At 41.2% G+C, this 19,332-nt stretch overlaps 1 protein-coding gene across 2 annotated transcripts in view; it reads right to left on the bottom strand.

The window, feature by feature from the left end:
* LOC108570119 (centrosomal protein of 164 kDa) overlaps positions 1 to 17,894 on the bottom strand; it is a 24,351-nt gene extending 6,457 nt beyond the window's left edge. Inside the window, exons 1-9 of one of the 2 annotated variants that reach the window (XM_017931916.1) lie at positions 17,618 to 17,894; positions 15,012 to 15,260; positions 7,891 to 8,673; positions 6,930 to 7,816; positions 6,440 to 6,859; positions 5,760 to 6,082; positions 5,487 to 5,504; positions 4,504 to 4,946; positions 3,817 to 3,989 (exon numbers count right to left, since the gene is read on the bottom strand). In XM_017931916.1, the coding sequence (XP_017787405.1) occupies positions 3,817 to 3,989; positions 4,504 to 4,946; positions 5,487 to 5,504; positions 5,760 to 6,082; positions 6,440 to 6,859; positions 6,930 to 7,816; positions 7,891 to 8,673; positions 15,012 to 15,260; positions 17,618 to 17,696 (3,375 nt within the window). In that variant the 5' untranslated portion in view covers positions 17,697 to 17,894. Of the gene's footprint in view, positions 1 to 3,816; positions 3,990 to 4,503; positions 4,974 to 5,486; positions 5,505 to 5,759; positions 6,083 to 6,439; positions 6,860 to 6,929; positions 7,817 to 7,890; positions 8,674 to 15,011; positions 15,261 to 17,617 lie in introns of both variants that reach the window. The other variant, XM_017931915.1, reaches the window with a different exon arrangement.
* Between the last annotated feature and the right edge of the window lie 1,438 nt (positions 17,895 to 19,332).

The raw sequence follows: 19,332 nt of genomic DNA, 5'->3' as shown, positions 1-19,332 counted from the left end.
ACTTCGCGGCATATTTTGACCTGAAGGTTCTGAGACGTGAATAGAGTGGTCGGGGGCTACTAGCTAGTCTATGGCTACTGCAGGTATATAAGGACCCGCCGATGTCCCGCGAAATCATTTACCCTTTATACTGGGCCCTAGACACTTCGCGGCGTATTTTGACCTGAAGGTTCTGAGATGTGAATAGAGTGGTCGGGGGCTACTAGCTAGTCTATGTCCACCCTGTACACACTCAGCCTTCTTGTAACACTTGTATACATTAGAATCAATTAGAATTTCTATTACTAATTATTAAACAAATTTTAACAATTACCGGCACTCGCTAGGCACGTAATATCAGACTTTAAATACTCGACTTCGAACTTCGGTTTAGTCATAATTCTATTAATGTTATAATAACGTATAATTTATTAATTTTCACAATTTTATTATTAATTTATACTTCCAAAAATTTGTTAAAACATTACATATTATTATTTATACATTTTTGCAAGTTTCTTTGACAAATAAGTACGTTTCAACGATCTTATTACTTTCTCGTTGTGAAATCAAGTTCGGAGGATTAAAAATCAGGTTGACCCTTGGTCGTAAATTTAAAATAGCCATAGTGAAGGTGAAATTATTATTTTAAATAAATGTTTCTATACGAATTAAGAATCTATTCAACGTTTGTTTGTTGCAATACCGTGAAATAAATTGTATTATATATTTTCTCAGTTTAGACTGAATTTAAAGTTCGTAAGGATTAGAAATCAGGTTGACCTGTGGTCGTAGATTAAAAATAGCCATAGTGAAGGTAAAATTATTACGTTAAATAATTGTTTTTATACGAATTAAATATTGATTCAACGTTTATTTGTTGCAATACCGTGAAATAAATTGTATTATATATTTTTTCTGTTTACACTAAATTTAAAGTTCTGTTTACATGTTATAACAATTAGAATGTAGACGTTTTGCCGTTTCACGGTTTTTCCTCTGTTAATTATGTGTTTATAAATCATTTCAAACTAAAGCAGCACCATGCCCACCCTTAATTAAACCGTCTCAGTAGTTTACCGTAATTAATAATCTATTTTCGGAATTTATACGAGAATTTTTGAATTTTAGTAAATACTAGAGTCAGTGCATCGCGTATTGAAATAATAGCTTATACAGATAATCTTTTGAAATTACTCTTAATTAGGGAAAATCTTGAATCTTGTATGGAAGATGAAGATTTTCAGGAAATATTTATTTTTCAACAATGAATTTTTGTTTTATCGATTAATAACGTACGAAATGATTTTTGGAAAATTTTCTTCGTTTGAACGTTCGTTTAAGGTTCGACTATGATTATCAAATCTCTCGAAACACCGTAGAATGTTCAATTTTAAAAGTAACTTCTTCAATTTTTGGATAATCTGGGTAACGTGTTAGTGTTGACGATACACTTTCGAGTATAGACGTTAAAGTTCATAGAGTGGTCGGGGGCTACTAGGTAGCCTATGTCCACCCTGTACACACTCAGCCTTCTTGTAACACTTGTATACATTAGAATCAATTAGAATTTCAATACAGTAGACTGAATAACAATTCATTTTAACTAATACCTATTAGAAATTTTCCTTTTAAAACAAATATAAATCATTTTACCAATTACTGGTACTTGCTAGACATTTAATATCAGACTTTAAATATTCTCCTTTCGGTTCTTTTAAATACAATCAAATAATTTCTTCAATTATCGATACTGACTTGGAATACTCCGCTTCGAATAAAATATTTCGAAATTATTTTGAAGGTTTAGGGAAATAAACATTTGAATTTTAGTCATCGTTGTTCTTCAGACTTGTCGAGTAGGATATTGATATGACTTTGAGCAATTGAAATTAATTTGAAATTTTTCTTTCAGTATTTTTCATATATTTTCTCTGATATTGAATTTTGTTTACTAATAATTTACCTTCCAAGGAATTTGCATGAATTGCATGTTAAGTAGTTAGTTGATTTATAATTGTATATTGTCAGCTGATTTGGAACGAATGCACTATGCCCACTCTAAATTAAACCGTCTCAGTAGTTTACCGTAATTAATAATCTATTTTCGGAATTTATACGAGAATTTTTGAATTTTAGTAAATACTAGAGTCAGTCCATCGCGTATTGAAATAATAGCTTCATCCGTTGGTTGGTTTATTATTGAATATTTTTACGCGTTTAACTTATGCTTCTCCCCAATTCTCGTCGCGTATTTTATTCAAATTTTCTTATATTCTAGAATCGAGAAAGATAGGAATTCGCGTTTTTTCTTTTGATTGTTTCAATTTTTTAATTGCATTACGCATTATTGCAATAATTTCTATCGTTACATTTAATTCTAATTGTTTAGCAGCTTTTCTGCTGCTATCGACCCTACATTTTATTGACACTTGTCGAATCGACCCTACATTTTACTGACAGTTGTGGAATCGACCCTACATTTTTTTTTTACGTGGAGGTAGGCCTACTCTATGTGATAAACAATTGGCAATCAAACGGTGTCTCTCCCTTTACATTCGAAGGATAATGTGTATAGGTATATAATGTAATTTCTTAGCAATTTGTTTTTGTAATTCATCCAAAGCGATATATTAGGAAATTAAATTAATCACTCAATGAGTATTAACATTAGATTGTTTCCTCGATATGGCCATGGTGGTCATCAGTGATGGAGTGCCTCAAATGTTTAGAATAATTAAAATAAAATAAATGTTTTCAACTAAAATTTTTGAACGTCATAGCTAGCTAGACATTATTTTCAATTGAAAAAAAAAATGATAAAGCATAATACTATAATCCTATGCTTAAAATGTATTTTCTTGTGGCCGCCTGACAGCAACCTGTAAATCTGACGCGACAGTGAACGTGTTAATAAGTAAATGTTGTTCAAATTATATCGTGTTTGATATCATTTTCATCAGAAAAATCTCACCAACATGTTAAAAAAAATTCCAGATGGAAAAAAGTAGTATTAAAGAAATTATATTTTTCTATTATGATTTGTCGAGCCGTGAAATCTCGTAAAGGAAACCGACTGGTGTAGCTTTACACGCTTGACTGACTGCGAGCGAGATAACATAGGTGCAGCAATGACGCAGCCTAGGCGTAGGACCATCTATACTGTCACTTGTAGAATCCAAAGTTACTGACTCTTGTAGAGAATTTACTGTATTCCGGATCTGGACAGATTTTGACATTTCTGGATCACTGCGAAACAGTTTAGACCACATATGGGCAACCCCCTATTTCAGCGAAGTTTGTCTTCAATCTTCGCATTAAATTGTCATGTCGTTCATTATATTATCAAATTTATGTAGAGCTTTATACCTTAGCATTATGTTATAAATATATGAAATATGAAGTAGCAGCTTGTTTTAATTCATTTAATATTCATTTATTTTATTTAATAATTTGGTCTGGCCCTTGACTCGGCGACAGAATGATAATTTGGCCCCCGAACTAGGAAAGGTTGCCCTTACTGCCCATTGCAGTAAGATCCTTTTTTGAATGATAAATCTGAAGATTTTTATGAACTTCCATTGTCATAATTAACGATGGAAAATACATAGTCCAAAGTAAGAATAAACTGTTGTAGGAACCGACGACGGAAAAATATTGAGGAGCCCAACGGGAACCGAACTCTGGACCTTCGGTTTACCAACCATTCCCTCTCTATTCTCCCTTGTCGGTTTCCTATTTGAGTATGAAGGCCCCGATACTACACTGTTTTAAAAAGTTTACTCTAGAGAACGAAACTTATGGAGCAACCTAATATTATATATATGAAGTTAATACCTGAATCAGTTGCTCGAGGGTCGCCCTAGCGCTACGTTGCTTCCAAACCCTCTGCCGTCCCTGGAATACGTTCTCCTGATGCCGAAGTGCCTCCCTCGCCCGCCTTACTGAATCCCTCTCGACGTGAATTCGGTGCCGGAAAAACTCCAGCTCCGAGGAGGCGTTCGCCGGTGCTAGAAAATCGAGCAGAATCCTTTTCGGTGTCATCCGACGAGCTCGTACACAGGTGGCTTGTGAAAAGCGGCGTGCAATAAAAGAGGTAACGGAAACGAAAAGAAAGTGAACCAAATAGAAGGTTGAACTTGGAACTATAGAGAAAGAAAAAGACAAAGAAGAAGAAGAAGAAATGGGGGGAGAACTAAAAGTAGTTGTGTGGTGCACTTACGAACAGCTGGAGGAAGAGTACAGGCCGTTTTGTTAGCCAAAGTAAAGTCTATAGAAGCCTGAGAAAATAAACAAACGAACGAATAATAATAGAAAAGATAGAGAAACGCGAAAATAATCGAGAGAAGTAAAAAAAAAGAAAAAGATAAAAAAGAAACTTTCATCTAGGTCTCGCGCGCGAGAATAACTGAAGCGTTTAAGCTGTATAGACGCTTGATTGTAGATTGTATACTGTGTTCGAACTACTGAAAGTGAACGTTCGATCAAATTTAAAAGTATGAAACAGATCCTGAAGAAATTCACCTTTGTCTTGGAAAGGATATCGCAAAATGTAGGCCGTTTCGTTGCTGGGTAATTGATCACCTAGATCTTCGAGCTTCTCCAGCTGTTTCCTGATGTTCTCCACAGGATTCTCGAAGTTGTTGTTGTTGTTGTGGTTGTTGCCCGCTGCTGTACTAGGTCTGTTGGCGGTGGTCGCTTTCTTCGTGAAATTCTTCTTCTTCTTCGTCAGATTCGCGTTCGTTTCGCTGGCGGTGGTCGTGTCGTCCGTTTCAAATCTCGCGGCTGTTTTAGCCACGGCTATGCTCTTCGGAAACCCCGTGTTCGCCTTCTGAGCGCTCGATTCTTCCGGCTGCTCGTGCGGTTCCTCGGGTTGCTGCTGCTGGTGCTGGTGCTGGTGCTGCTGCTGCTGCTGCACGCTGTTGGTCGGCTGTATCTCGTGAGGTTTGGCGTTGGTCGTCGTCGAGCTCGAGCGCGGGTTCCGTAACGGGGTACTGCGAGTACCGCGAGCACACGATTTAAGGCCTATAGCCAGAGATTAGGACGAATCGCATGAACGTGAGGGAGTACCTTCACAGTGTTCCATTATTCTTGCTTTCTCATAACATTTATGGAGATGTACATACAACGATGGGTCGGTTTTTGTTATTTACAAAGAGCCTGGTCATTAGGGATATGTACATATATGTACAATATAGATACACATACGGGGCAATTAGTGTGCTCAGTTATGGTGTGACAAGTGATACAGACTGTGAAGGTACTGGAACTAGTGAAAAAGGAAAATGGATGTGCAAGAAGACTCGATACAGGCTTCCCTCGAATAACACGGTGTTCAGTATTGTAAAGAAGACTGCAAGGTTAAAATGATGATGAATTAAAGATACTTCTTTCTCTGCACAGTCTAGAATCGAACGAAATTTAGCCGTGTTGTTCGGGTCAAATTCTTTGTACTGGTATATTAAATGAACACTCGATGCAAATAGGTACAAGAAGATCGTAAACGCGTGGACAGAACCATGCTTCTGACTGATTTTTTGTTAAAGTCATAGCACGTACAAGTACTTCAGAGCGCGATCCAACGTGTCAACCCTTTGCGATTCGGTTCGTTTCTCTGATTTCACGCGGCTTCCTCTTGTATGACGCCGCTATAACGGCACGACATCCTAAAATATGGCAATGAAAATACCGAAAGTCGCTCGAACAGGACTGTAGAAGAGCAAACGGTTGACTGGAACGGAAAAGTAGCAAAGCGAGAAAAAAGCTGGTGGCAGACTCACTTTTGTTCTGACGACTCGGTCCTCTCGGTTCTCGTCCTGGTGGACGTCGACCTCTCTGTCTCCGAAGCAGTGGTGTATCCCTCCACCCGTCTCCTTTTCTCGATCGCTGAACGACACTGCCTCTTCAGCTTCATGTACTTATCCTTCAACGCCACATACTTCTCTTGAAGAAGCCGTTTATCGCTGCGCATCTTGTCGAACTCCACGCTCTCTTGTTGAATAGCTCGCTCTGTCTGCCTTCTCGTTTCGTTCCCCACATCTCGCGCCAAATCCGCGCGAATCTCCTCCAGACGTTGATTGTACATTTCCCTGGTGAGATCCTCCTGAAACCGTGAATTCTCTTCAGTCAGTTGCTCCTCCTTTCGTCTCCCGCTGTGCTGCTAACGAACTATCTCTAAACAAGTGGGGCAATGATAAAATGTCCAGAGCAAGGTAGGAGAGACGTGGTATCTATACACATAAACGTAATTGCGAGTGTTTGTGAGTAAAATGAGATCTATAACGAGCTAACTAGCTATTGCGCAATAGAAATTCTTTCGTATGATATACATAACCTAGTATTCTTGAGAAATATTGAACGTTAAATTGGAGGTAATATTATAAGGCGTTATTCGAGAGAAAATAGAATCCCTGATATCGACGTTAAGTACTTAGAAGAATAGACAATGCGAGGTACTCACGTTCCTTCGAAAATCGCGCAGAAGTTCAGTTAGATGTTTCTCGTGATCGTCGGTGATCCTAGAAATCTTCTCCCTGTGTTGCATTCGTAGCTGGGTACGAAGATCCTCGCACTCCTTCTCCAATTCCTTCTTCATTGCCTCGATCCTTTCGGAATGCTGCTTGGTCAGCTCGAACTCGCTCAGTTTCGCCAGCTTCTCTTCGCCCAGGTCACGTTCATGCTCGCTTTCCAATTTTCCCATCTCCTGGTTCCGCAATTCCAGCAATTCTCTCCTTCTCTCGTCAAGTTCCGTCTTCAGATTCGCCAGAATTTCTTGCCTCTCTTTCTCGTAGCACACTTCCAATTCCGCCTTCACCTTCTTCAGATTCTTCAGCCTGGCCTCGTCCATTTCGGCGATTAACTTCTGGATTTCTCGTTCCTCCTTGAAAATAATGAAAAAAGTGATAGCGAATATATGGAAGATAGTAAAGAAATAAAACGGGAAAGAATACCTTCTCGACCATCTCGCATTTTAATTCCTCCAACTTGTCGCACAAATTCTTCTCCATTTGCTTCTTCTGCTCCGCGAAATTCTCCTCCAATTCCTTCTTCGCCTGTCCCAGCTTCTCCTCGAAGTCCTTCTGCAACGCGTCGATGTCCTTGTGATGCTCCAAGCTCAATCTAGTCTTCGTTTCATCCAGCTTCTTGCTCTGCTCCTGTTTCACAGCATTCTCGTAGCGTTTCTTACGAGAAAGCTCGTACTTCTGGTTGACTCGGGAAGAGTGCGACGTGTCGTCGTCGTCAGTCTGTTCGTCCTTCGAGAAATCCACTTTGGACGTGTTCTTTCGGCGGACTTCCGAATCAGTGGTATAATCAGTCTCACTTTTCGACACTAGATCGATATTTTTGATTTTATTGAATTTGCTAGTCGACGTGAAGTCAGGACTACTTTCTCTCGAGAAGCTCTCTCTGGACAAACTGTCTCTGGCCATCTGAAGACGATGATCCTTCTCAGCGACATTTTGGAGAACGAACCTAGTACGATGCTCACTTTCAGGAACATTTTGAACGATGAATCTCTTTCCTACAATTTTCGCGTCCTTCCTCACTGGAATCTGTTCCACTTTTTCCAACGACGAGCTGCTTCTCCCGATCTCATCTTCAGGTTTACCGTCTAAATCTACTTTGGTTTCGTCGTTGATGCTTTGGTTATTCGACTTTTGCGAGGAATGAATCCAGCCAGTGTCCCTGTTCGAAACAACTGCGGTTATTTGTACGTCCTGTTCCTCAGATTCCGACTCCCAGTCGTCTTCCGACCCCGAGTAGGTAAATTTGATATCCACTTCTTTCTCGATGTCGAACCTCACGCTTTTTCTCTCCTCGTCCACTGGTCTGTCATCTGTGAAAAATGAAATGAAATTAAACGGACAATGTCGAGACGACCGATCGATACTGTTTCAACAATGTTCTCACCATCTTCAGACTGTTTCTCTCTCAAGATCGACTTCAGCTTGTCTCCACCGACGTTTATAACTTCGTCAGGGATCATAACCGTTCTGAACTCGTCCAGTTTGCTCCCTTCGTGACTAGGAGTAGTATCTCTGCTTCTGTTGCTCTTCAGAAACATAGTTCCTCCACCGCTTATGGTCAACTCCTTCTGCTGACCGAACTGACTAGGATGCTTCTCTTTGTCGAACTTCTCAGACTTCTCCGATCTAGCTAGAGTACTGACACTGAGCTTATCGATGTCTATGATATTCTCCTCGGAGCTGAATTTACTAGACAACTGTTCCCAATCCTTCTCATGCCTGGGACTGAGAGATTCCGACCTCTTCAGCACCTCCTTCAAGTCTATCTCTTGCTCTGGCGTCGTCGCTGTAGGTGTACTCGCGGCACTCGTCGAACCAGCCATCTCCAGGATTTTCGGGCACTCGTAGAATTTCGGATCTTGGAACTTCAGCTTAGTATAGTCTCTGGAAGCTCTGTTAGTTGCCAGAGGATTATCTATCCTCGTGTCATCTCGTTTCGATTGTTTCTCTTGGGTTATTCCATCCTTCCTCCTTCCTCCGACGATCTTCTTCAACGGTGTCAACGGTGTCAACGGTGTCAACGGTGTCAACTTCGTAGGAATCCTGGTGGACACTGTGTTGTTCTTAGCCGCGTGTTTCGAGGTTTCCTTGGAAGAGGAGGTCTCCTTAGGCAGAGTTGCTTCTTCGTGTGACTCGAGGTCCTTGGTCGTTGTCTTAGAATCCTCTTCTGTTGAGCGAAAAAACTATAATACTGTACTTCGTGTAGCGTTTCGAAAGCGAGGGAAAGCTCGAACGGGGGGTAAGAGAGTCGATATTTGCTCGAAGGATCAGAGAAAAGCGCGTAAACTTTTTCTCGCTCGCGATGACCCTCTCGAGAGGGGCGAGGGGGGTAAAGAAGGCGACAGTGTCAACGTTCTCTCGAGAGCGAGAGTCAACGACTGTTTCTCTCCTCGTCTCTTTTCCACTCTCGACGCGGAGATAAAAGGGACAGCGATGAAATGGATAAGAAAATACGCTTAAAAGCCTAAAACGAATTATTATGTAACAGCTAGAAGTGCTCTTTCAAGTTCCTTTCTCGAGCGTAGCTTTCGTGTCTCTCTATGCATATTCATATTGTTTGATGGAAATTCTAAAAAAAAAAAAATATCTTTTCGATACTGCATCGAATTTCTTGCTCTGATTCACATCGTTTCACAGATAAAGCACGTCGTATTACGATGTGAGAGTGACATTTGTCTCGTGCAGGATAGTGTATGTACGTATGCCTACACGAACTCAGAAAATCGTTTTCGTGTCAAAGTGGATAACGAATAGGTAACGATGTATGTACGTCCCGGTGTACATGGCCACATTGGTACATTCCGTAACAGGTGATACGACGAGGAGAGAGGGATGGGGGTTGCTTATAGACACTCTACCCTGCAATTTTCGATCCGTGCGTTCAAGTTCGTTCTCGGCGGTGGACGTGCAAAGTTCATATCCATTTCTGCGAATAAAAATCGTGGAGAATTTTAAGCATCGTCGTGAATCTCGTTTAATGGCGAAATCCACCACAATACCGAGGGGGGGAGGGAGAGAAGGTTACCCCGGGAGAATCCTCGACGCGGGGAAGTTTAAAAAAACTCCGCTCTTTAGACTACCGTGCCTTTAATCTTCCGTTTAATTCCAGGCGTGAAAACGAGAATGCCAAAGGGAAAGAACTGCCAACAAATATTGACTTTTCGCTGCTGTATGAAACCAGCTGAATGCATCGATGCGTGCGTACTTTCGATACTTGCCAACATTTCTGGATATTTTAGAGATATGTTAATCTATCAAGGGGGTAAACCGACCTTGGATGTCTGAAAATAAGTAAAGTTTGGGAATTTTATTTTCGTAGGTAACTGAAGTAAAGTTTTCATGGTAAACGAAAAGTTTCTTTTTTTGGAAGATACAAACGTAATTTTCAAAAATAAACGCGTTACAAAATTGCAGAGTTGTTGAGAAACCTGTTCTAGTAAATATTAGATTGTTCGGAAATAAATTGCGGTTTTCTGTTATGTCATATTTAGGGCTTTTCTATACTATATATTTTGAATTTACGTTTATCAAGTAATATACCATTTGAACGCGTAGATGCCGCTCTATCATATAAGCGATACACTTTTGTTTTTTACCGTCGTTTGTTCTGAGTATAACTTAAAAACGTAACAATGGACAAGAAACAAATTCGTACCATATTTTTATATGAATTTAAATTAGGACGTAAAGCCGCGGAAACTGGCCGCAATATCAATCATGTATTCGGTGAAAGCACAACTAATGATTATAATGCATAAAATGTTATTTGTAGAACAAGCAAGTTTGGTAAATCGTAAGGGACCAATACTCCTACACGATAACGCCCGCCCGCACGTATCACAATTCACGATTAGGAAGACACACGAATTGGGTTGTGAAACATTAAAACACCCTCCTTATTCCCCCGACTTATCCCCTACAGATTACCATTTTTTTAAACATTTGAATTACTTTTTGAGGGAAAAAATCTTCCGCGATGAAGAGGATGCTGTAAATACCTTCGTGGAATTTATTAATTCTAGAACTCCTGATTGTTATTGTAACGGAATAGGAACTCTTGTAAAACGTTGGAAAAAGTGTATAGAATCTAATGGAAATTATTTCGATTAAATAAATTCATTCTAAGAAAAACTACGCGTCATTAAATCTCATGTACAGAAACCGCAATTTATTCCCGGACAACCTAATAGAATCGATTGCTGGCCGCTATTGCCGGCGAAGATTGGAACGTATGAAATAAAAAATTCTATTTACTTATAAATAAAACTGTATTGTCTACAAGGTAGAGTAGAAATTTTTCGAAAATTATAATTATCATAGAAGAGGGAAAACCACATTTTATAAAATATTAAATAATGGACATATCGAAAAAATCGTATGCTACATTGTAGATAATACATTTCTATTTATAAATCAAAAAGAATTTTTGGTTCCTCCTGAATTGATGTTCTAACAGAAGGTGTTTCGCAATAACTCCTCCATTTTGTACTATTTTCACTTTACAAAAATTGCAAAGAAAAGCTGAAAGTTACATTCATATCCTTCGAAAAAATTGAAATTTTGCATTGAGTAATTACTTACGAAAAAAATTCCAAACTTTACTTACTTTTGAAAGCCTCAAGGTGTACCCTCCACAAGGGGTCAATCTAGTAATCAGGCCTTAAAAAATCGATTTTTCATTTGCATTTGGTAGAAATACAAATCTTCAAGAATGTACTTTCGTATTTCGGCTTTTACAGCCATTTACGGCAATATCTAGCTCATCTCTACCTGTTTATATCGCATTATCCCCTTCTGACTTGAAGTAATATAGTAGTATAACCCTTTTTAATGTAACTGTGTAGTGCAGTGGTGTGTCTCAAGTGAATAAATATGTGCTGGCATTGTCGATTAGTCGTAAGTGTATATATATATCAGACAAAAACAGTACACGAACTTTAAACGCGTTTTTCTTGAAACGTTTCTCTGTTTAACTTGCGAAAGTAAAATAAACAAAACTGGCTAGCTGATCTCTTTGCAATTTTCACACGTTGTTCTACATATCATTAGCTTTCGCCGATACCAGATTTACATTGCTAAGTTGAAAATTTCATATCATTTTGCATCGTAAAACTTAAAGAGGAATGGATAATTTCGATATTTGAACTTCGAATGCGCGTCATTTTGTCAAACTTAGACCTGCATGGCTAATTCTGGTACCTGCGATAACGGTACTCGAACTGATCAACAATCTTTCCAATTTTTCTGTTTTCAAGCAGTCTGCGAGCTGAAATCAGTTCCGCCAACGAGGCATCTTCTTTTAAAGGCGCTATCTCTACCTTCAGATATACCATTGAACAAACAATCGAATGGCTATTTAAAAAATTGTTTTGCATGCTCGATAAGTGTCTTGATAAGTGAAAAAGGTTGGCGTTCTTGTTCGTTCTATCCGCCGAAAGAAAAAAAATCCTGAATATTGTCAAAATTTTTCGGCGTGATTACTAGAATAGCCCACTAAAGATACGTTTCGTTTCATACCTAACACTAGGTTTACGGACATTTCTTATATACCTGTCTCTACGGACACACGACAAATTGGCCGCACGTTTTCTTTAAAAAACAGTATTATACCATATTAACCCCTTAACCTATGAATTTCTTTTTACTATGCATCCAAGCGTCTGTCATTCAGTGTTCCAGTACTGTATCAGGTAACAAAAGTTTATCTGTTACAGATTAATTACATTTAGCAATTCTCAGTGTTACAAATTCAAACGAAAGTTAGGATTACGATGAACTTTGCTTACTGATATAACTATTTTTCTAATATCCTGACTAGAATTTCTGTCACGAGTCTGACTCGTTGTCATAGGTTGATAATATGTATTCATATAAAATTTATAACAAGCACAAGCTTCTCTAAGCTTTCTCTATGCTCATAGCATGCTCACCTCTAAGCTTTTCCTCGCGAAATTCGAAACGCGCCAAAAGGACGCGTCACGTAAACCTAGTGTCAAACACTGACAAGTGCAAGAAACACGTGCGTGAATTATGCAACTACGTACGTAACAGTTTACCATGAAAATCGCAATGTCGTGGTTCAGGTTTGACATCGAATCGCCTCGGTATCACTGCCAAGACTGTATGCTCTCGGTGAAATTCGAGCCGGTTACAAAAGCGTCAAGATCAGGCCAATATATCCGCGTGAGCGACGATTTATTATTCCCCCCTCGGTGTACCGGCGACAAGGCAACAATCCGCGTACGATGAACGCCGACGCGATAATTGGACGGATCTAGCTACGTTCAAGCAACTATTACGTACTTTCACGAGCGAGTGCACCAGCACGTGAGTGCCTTAACGAATGCCACGCACGGCTATGCATACGGCTCGAAAGAGTTTCGAGGGCCCTTTTAAAGCGGCCCGCCGCCCGCCCATCCGATCGAAGGAATCGCGCGACAGATTCGCTCGTGTGTAACTCTCTCTATTGCACTCGAATCGGCCACGATGAACGTCGAGAGTTGAGACCTTTAGCCCTCGGTTCGCTGCCTCGATTTTACTTTCCACGAAAACAATCGGTCCTCGGACGTGAACGTGACGAACTTTGACGAAAGAGATTTCAGCTGGGTATTATGATAATTGGTAAATGCACACACACACACACACACACCGAACGACCAATCTCTCGAAACGAGATAAAAGATCAGTCTCTGGTCGCGATCGGCTCGAAGCTAAGGATAAAAGGAAGGGTAAATAGAAACGTGGCGGGATCCGGGAAACCATCGGTGGGCTCTTTCTCTTTCTCTCTGTCTCCTTCTCTTTCTATCGGTACAGAACTCGTGACAGAATTATCGGTCGTGTTTATTATGTAAAATCGCGACGTGTGGGTCTCGTGAGATAAGATTAACGTGACCATAACCGTAATCGATACAACATGTATAAGTGAATAATTAATAAAAGCGGAGGATCGTGATTCTATCGCGTTCCACGTGTGCACACGCGAACTGGTTCGGGAAGATTATGTAAATGTACGAACGCTGACCGTAAACACGTAGCTTTTTCGTAGCTGTGCATTACGTAGCGTTACGTAAATGAAGAGAGAGAGAGAAAAAAAGAACGAATAAGGAAAAGAACAAACCGAGTATGTATACCGTAGGCAGTTTCGAGCTCCGCGGTCGGGAAAAAGAAAACGAGACGGTGTGCAATTGTGCAAACTCGATGCCGCAAGGTCAAAAGTGTATTCCTGGTTTTACGTAATCGGTGCATGAATCGGCCGAGTGTGTCGCGTGCTGCGCAGCGATACGTCGTCATCGAGAGATGCTCGAAAAAAAAAAAGAGAAAAAGACAACAACATTCGATCGGTGGAAATGAAACGACGAATGGTGGGCGAAACAATTTTCGTGCTGAAACGACTAAAAATATACGCGTAATTCATGTCTCCGAGCCAGGTTGGCGGTCGATTGCCAAATCGGTCCTTGAAATGTCGCAGCTTGGCAAAATTGCGTGGACCGACGGGATGTTTCTAACGAGAGGAACGTGTAATACGGTCGATGATCGTTTCAAATCTTGGCAATCGGTTAGCAAGAAACGAACAGGTGTTTTACGGAACGTCGTTTAGCATCTGTTGCTTTTCTAATCGGTTCGCGTATCCGTTGTTGATATCCACACTTTGGACTATGCACCTTTCGCGAACAAAGGGTAATTAAATTGGAAATCATAATCGGTGCTAAGCTCGGACGATTATTCATTAGGAGATTTTTAAGCAGATACACCTATCTTATCTTGTTTACTTGTTACATTCACGTCGATAAGTCGTTCGAAAAGATACTAGCATTCGGATGAACCGCTATCGAAAACGGTGTTATCGAGTGACAGTCCGATTCGTGGAGGAAAGAAACGCTTCGCACTGAAAAGTATCGTAACACGAAAATCGTACGACAAACAGAGAGAAAGAAAGAGAGCAAGTAGTACAACACACTTGTTACACATTCGCAGTGCGAGGTTCAACCCTTTGCACAACGACATCTCTTGAAAGAAAAACAGACAGCAATCACCACGCTATTACGTTTCGATGATACGATCTTTTATACTTTATTCATCCATCATCGTCTACAATTACATATACAAAAAACCCGAGTATACTTGGAATAAAAAAATATTACATTCGTGTATCGTTCTGCGAATCAGTCTTCTCATCAAATTCTCTCGATACTAGATCATCTAGTTTCTACATCTAGACTAACAGTGCGCTGAGGAAATGTTACAAAAAACCAAAAAAAAAAAAGAGAAAGAAAGAAAGAAAGAAAGAAGCGGATGATGCATCGGTTTAATCAGTCTCAGTCTCTATCAAGCGCAAAGTGCAGCCGAGCGATATCGTTTCAAATGTGTACACGTGTGTGTGTGTGTGTGTGTGTGTGTCTGTATGTATGGACGCGTATGTATCTATACGTGTACAAAAGGTGTGTCTGTGTGCAAAGGGTTAATCCTATATTTTCCATTCAGCCGTAAACACCAGGCAATCCGTACCGATGCTCATTTGCCTGGCGTTGCTAGCCCTGGCTTCCTCGACCATTGCCTTGTGCACAGGATCCAGGGGATGCTCCCAGGAGGTGGTTCCAGTGGACACCTGGTAATAGTACCAAGCACCACTCGCCTCGTGGAAGCACGGCAGCCATCCCTTAGGGAGGGCCGCCATAAGGCCCTTCCTGGCCAGGTCCAGAAGGTGTGGTTCTGCATCAGGGTCGATTCCCAGTCGTCTCGCATACTCGAGCACCTCTGAAAACACAGTAACGCGTGTACGCTCCCATTAGCTGATTAGAAATACTGGCCGGTAGACGGAAGTCACGTTTTCTCGCGATCCATCGAGATTATTAATTCGCTTGTTGGAAACTGAACGCGCCGTTTCCATCGCGCATCGACACGAGTGTATACGCGTACTTATGTAGAAGAGGTAAGAGTACAAGTACGTAGAGATTTTCACGATGCCACGTGAAAAGGTCAAAGTCTCGGTGGAGTAGAAAGGAAAAACTTGCTCGTCGAGTATTTTTTATTCAGTAGCATTGTTCGCGAGATGAAAGGAGAACGCGGCAACAACGGCGAACTTCTTCCTTCTTTTTATTTTTTCTTGCTTTTTTGTTCAGCGACGAAGGATGGTAATTTTTAAACTGGTGTTGGGTTATAAATACTAGAGCGGAGATAAGTGGCGAGGAAAAGTATTTATACCGGGCTGGTTGAAAGGAACGATTTCAAGGTTCTACGGTCGTGCGCGACGCCCGTTCATCGATTATAGACCAGGTGGGAAATACACGTGGCGGCGACGCGGAACTGTTTCTCTGGAAAATAGGGGACGTCGAGGAGCCTTTGCGCGTTCTACGTGCTACTACCATCGTCTCGTTTCAAGGTAAAGAGTACTACTGCCATTACCGAGGAAATTACGACTCACGTGACGAATTAACCGATAACGTTCGTTTCCTCGTCAGTCTAGCAAAAACTGTTCCTCTTGCGTTTGTTAAGTAACGCTTCGAATGGTTGGCGTTGAATTAATTGGACGGTAGCGTGTGCCAGTCACCTGAGCTCGCAGGTAAAGAATCCGAAATTAGACGGCCGTAATGTCGCCAAAACAGAAGCGTGAAGAAGAAACGTCTGACGACAGATAAGGGAATCAATCTCTCGACGCGTTAATTCAGCCGTTCCGTTTAATTAAATACCTCATTTATTAGATCGCGTCCGATCACGCTTCTGGTTATAAATAATTTACGCTCGATCTATTAAAAGATCCTTCCTTCCTTGACATCGATTAAATTCATTCCAGCTACCGCAAAAATTCTGTTCGAGCGCAGCTGAAAAAGCAGATATTCGCAATATCATGCAAACCTAAGCGTGCAATTAAGAAGTCGTGATCTTGAATCTTCAATGGAGGCAAGCCGGAACGTTTCCGTGTTCTTAGGAAGAGTGAATCGCGGCGACGTGACAGCGCTACACAAAAAGGCCGATTTAAAATTCCATCATGGAAGCGTTTGACAGGTGGCTCGAGGTACAGGGGTAACCGCCACAACATCTGTCTTACGCGCGGTGGAGGAAATTTCGTAGCCACGATATGTAGCAACGAGCGTAAATTTCGCGGCTGTGTCGAGGTTCGTGTTTCGACGAAATAAAATTGCAAGTGAAACTTTCCACCTAATGTTCGGCCGTCTGGCGAATATGCTCCTGCGAAATCTGGCTAGTGGTACAGATAGCAAGGGGGGAGGTTCTCGAGGCTTATGACAAAACTTTCGCCGCACTGCGGATCCTATTGATTTTCCTTGCCGCGCTAGGCTACGAGCTCAGTGCTCCCGTCCAACCATGGTGTAAATAAACAAGGAAACTCACCACCGAAACTGTTCAACCCTTTCTCTCCTTTCACCTATGACTTTTCACCTCTTAACCCCATCTCGTCAATTTTTTTCATTTTTCCTCCCTAGATCGTTTTTTTTTTCACGCTCACCACTTTCACAGCTTTGAGCAATTATTGAGATTTTCCTGTACAGTCCCCGATAATTGCAATTTTTGCTAATTGGTACTGCGGAAAGAAAAACGAAAAAACAAATTCATACGTATGCGTGAAAGTTTGCTTGGTCAGGAATGGCGGCTGACAGAAGTCACGAGTGTCAGGACCGATAAGAAGCACAATTTCCTTAACTCACGAACAAAGAACCAAAGAACTTCTCAATTGCAATTATACCTCCACCTTGTTCTTTCGTCGTATTACTAAATGTTTCGACACATTCTGCGATCTTTCCTCTGAACAGCTAATTAACCCTATAGTACTCGAATTCACCATCTGCCCGAAGGAGAAACCTCAACGTACCGTCTAACTGAATAAAATGGAAACCTTGATCGAGGCCGTGACCTCTTTCGAATCTTTCCCATTTTCAGGAATTAAGAAGCCTGAGTAGTAAAAGGGCGGCGGAACCGAGGGATGACAGTGTCGGTGGCTAACGAAGAAAACCACCCGGTGCTACATCGATCGACAGAGCAAAGTGGCAAGAAGAAGAGGGACACTATGGAAGAAACGGTCGAATAGTCTGACGATGAGAAAAAAGACTCGCGGCTTTTTTTCGTTTTCTTTTTCTCTTTTTTCTTTGTCCACGTACCTTTGTGCGACGGATGCGACGTCTCGTCAAAGACCTCCCTGCACACGATCGAAGCCGCGCTCTCCTGAGAAATGCTCATGCTAGCGCGAACGGACAGCCGGGCCCCGGGACGCAGGACGTTCACATAACGCGGCGAACATGGACGTGTCTAGACCGTGGACAGAGCACGGGCGAGTCGCGTAGGCCGGGAGCCGTCATTTTTCCAGCGGTAAAACGACGGACGCGTGCACGATGAGAGGTTTCGCTGGGGCGACGAGGCCCGTCCGACGACAGTCAACGTTCAATCCTCACGACTTGAACGTGGGCGATGTGGAAGGAGGAGCGACGAACACGAAGCGTGCAGCGCCCCCGGTAGTCTGACCCCGAACTAGGCCAATGATAAGGGAACGAGTAACAGCCGGCGGCAACTGTCTTATCGATTAATCGAAAGCAACGGCAGCGGCGATGTGCTGCCTGCCGTTCTTGTTGGCAGCGCGCGCGGGAAATACGCGCCGATGCGTATACACGTTCTACCTGTGTTTCTCCTATCATCTTTTCCTCCTTCTTCGTTTCCTTTCTCTCTTTCTTTCGTTTTTCTCTTCCTTTCTATCCTTCTTTTTCTGTGGGATTCTAGGTTGATTCGACGAGAGTGGAGAATTGGAGTGGAACGCGTCGTTTTCTGGAGAGCCCGAGAGGATGAGATGACCTCGCTATATTCTTCGTCTGCTGCTGCTGCTGCTGTTGCTGCTACATTTCCGTGTTCGAGCTTCTTTCACCGGGGAAATGAAATTTTGTATCTGCTCTGGTAATGATTTGATGGATTGTTCCGGATGTGATTCTATGTGACCGGTGAAACTGGAGCACACGGTGAGCGCGCGCGCGCGCTCTTACCTTTTCTTCCTTTCTTTTACACCGCCGTTCGTCGTGGATAATTTGTTGCGTGATTAAGCGAAGGAATGTACTCGTCGAATGGTTTTTTGCTATTTTGCGGAGGAGTTGAACACGGTGTGTTCTTGAAATATATTAATGTGCCGGATTATGTGGAACTCTTTATGCAGTATTTAGGTATTCAGCGAATACAATGAAATATGAATGTTTATTTATGAATGGATGAATAATGGATCGCGATTTCGTCGCCTCCGTGCTGTCGATTGTCCTTGACGGTAGCTGTTTTTAAGAAAGAAATTATTTTCTTGTACAGATTGTTCTTCGAGACGGTTATTTATGTAATTCGAAAGCAACTTAGATGGATTGCTTGAAAAAAAAGGGAAAGGAACTCTACGAGTGTGGTGATTTAGAAAAGGATATCAATCAATAAACGTACATAAATGGAATTTTTTCTTTAAATAAAGGAATTTCTATGAAAATAATTTTTTTTTGTCGATTCCTATGAAAATGCTGTGATTATTTTCACGTGCTTGCATAAATTTAAAGATCTTCCATGTTTTTTATTTTATCGATCATCATCGAAAACCTGGGGAAACGATTGCAGCGCCACTAGGTTGACCTCTGTATCACGTGTTCATATTTCCCTAGAAAAAGTTAGATTCCTTTTTTACCAACGATATAGGGGAATTCTTGGCTCAGATGATGCAAAAGTTTCCTCTAGAGAACACGCACGTTTTCGAACGAAATCGAAAAATTTTTATAGAATTGTGGACGTATATTTTTGGGGATTATTTTCTGGAAAAGATTGCATTAATTGTGTGTCAATTACTATGATTGTGTAAGATGTA

The sequence above is a fragment of the Habropoda laboriosa genome, unplaced genomic scaffold (genome assembly GCF_001263275.1).
Source record: "Habropoda laboriosa isolate 0110345459 unplaced genomic scaffold, ASM126327v1 scaffold9, whole genome shotgun sequence".
In the NCBI taxonomy this organism is placed as follows: Eukaryota; Metazoa; Arthropoda; class Insecta; order Hymenoptera; family Apidae; genus Habropoda; species Habropoda laboriosa.
The sequence above is the reverse complement of the archived record's forward strand: the minus strand, read 5'-3'. Positions and strand labels throughout refer to the sequence as shown.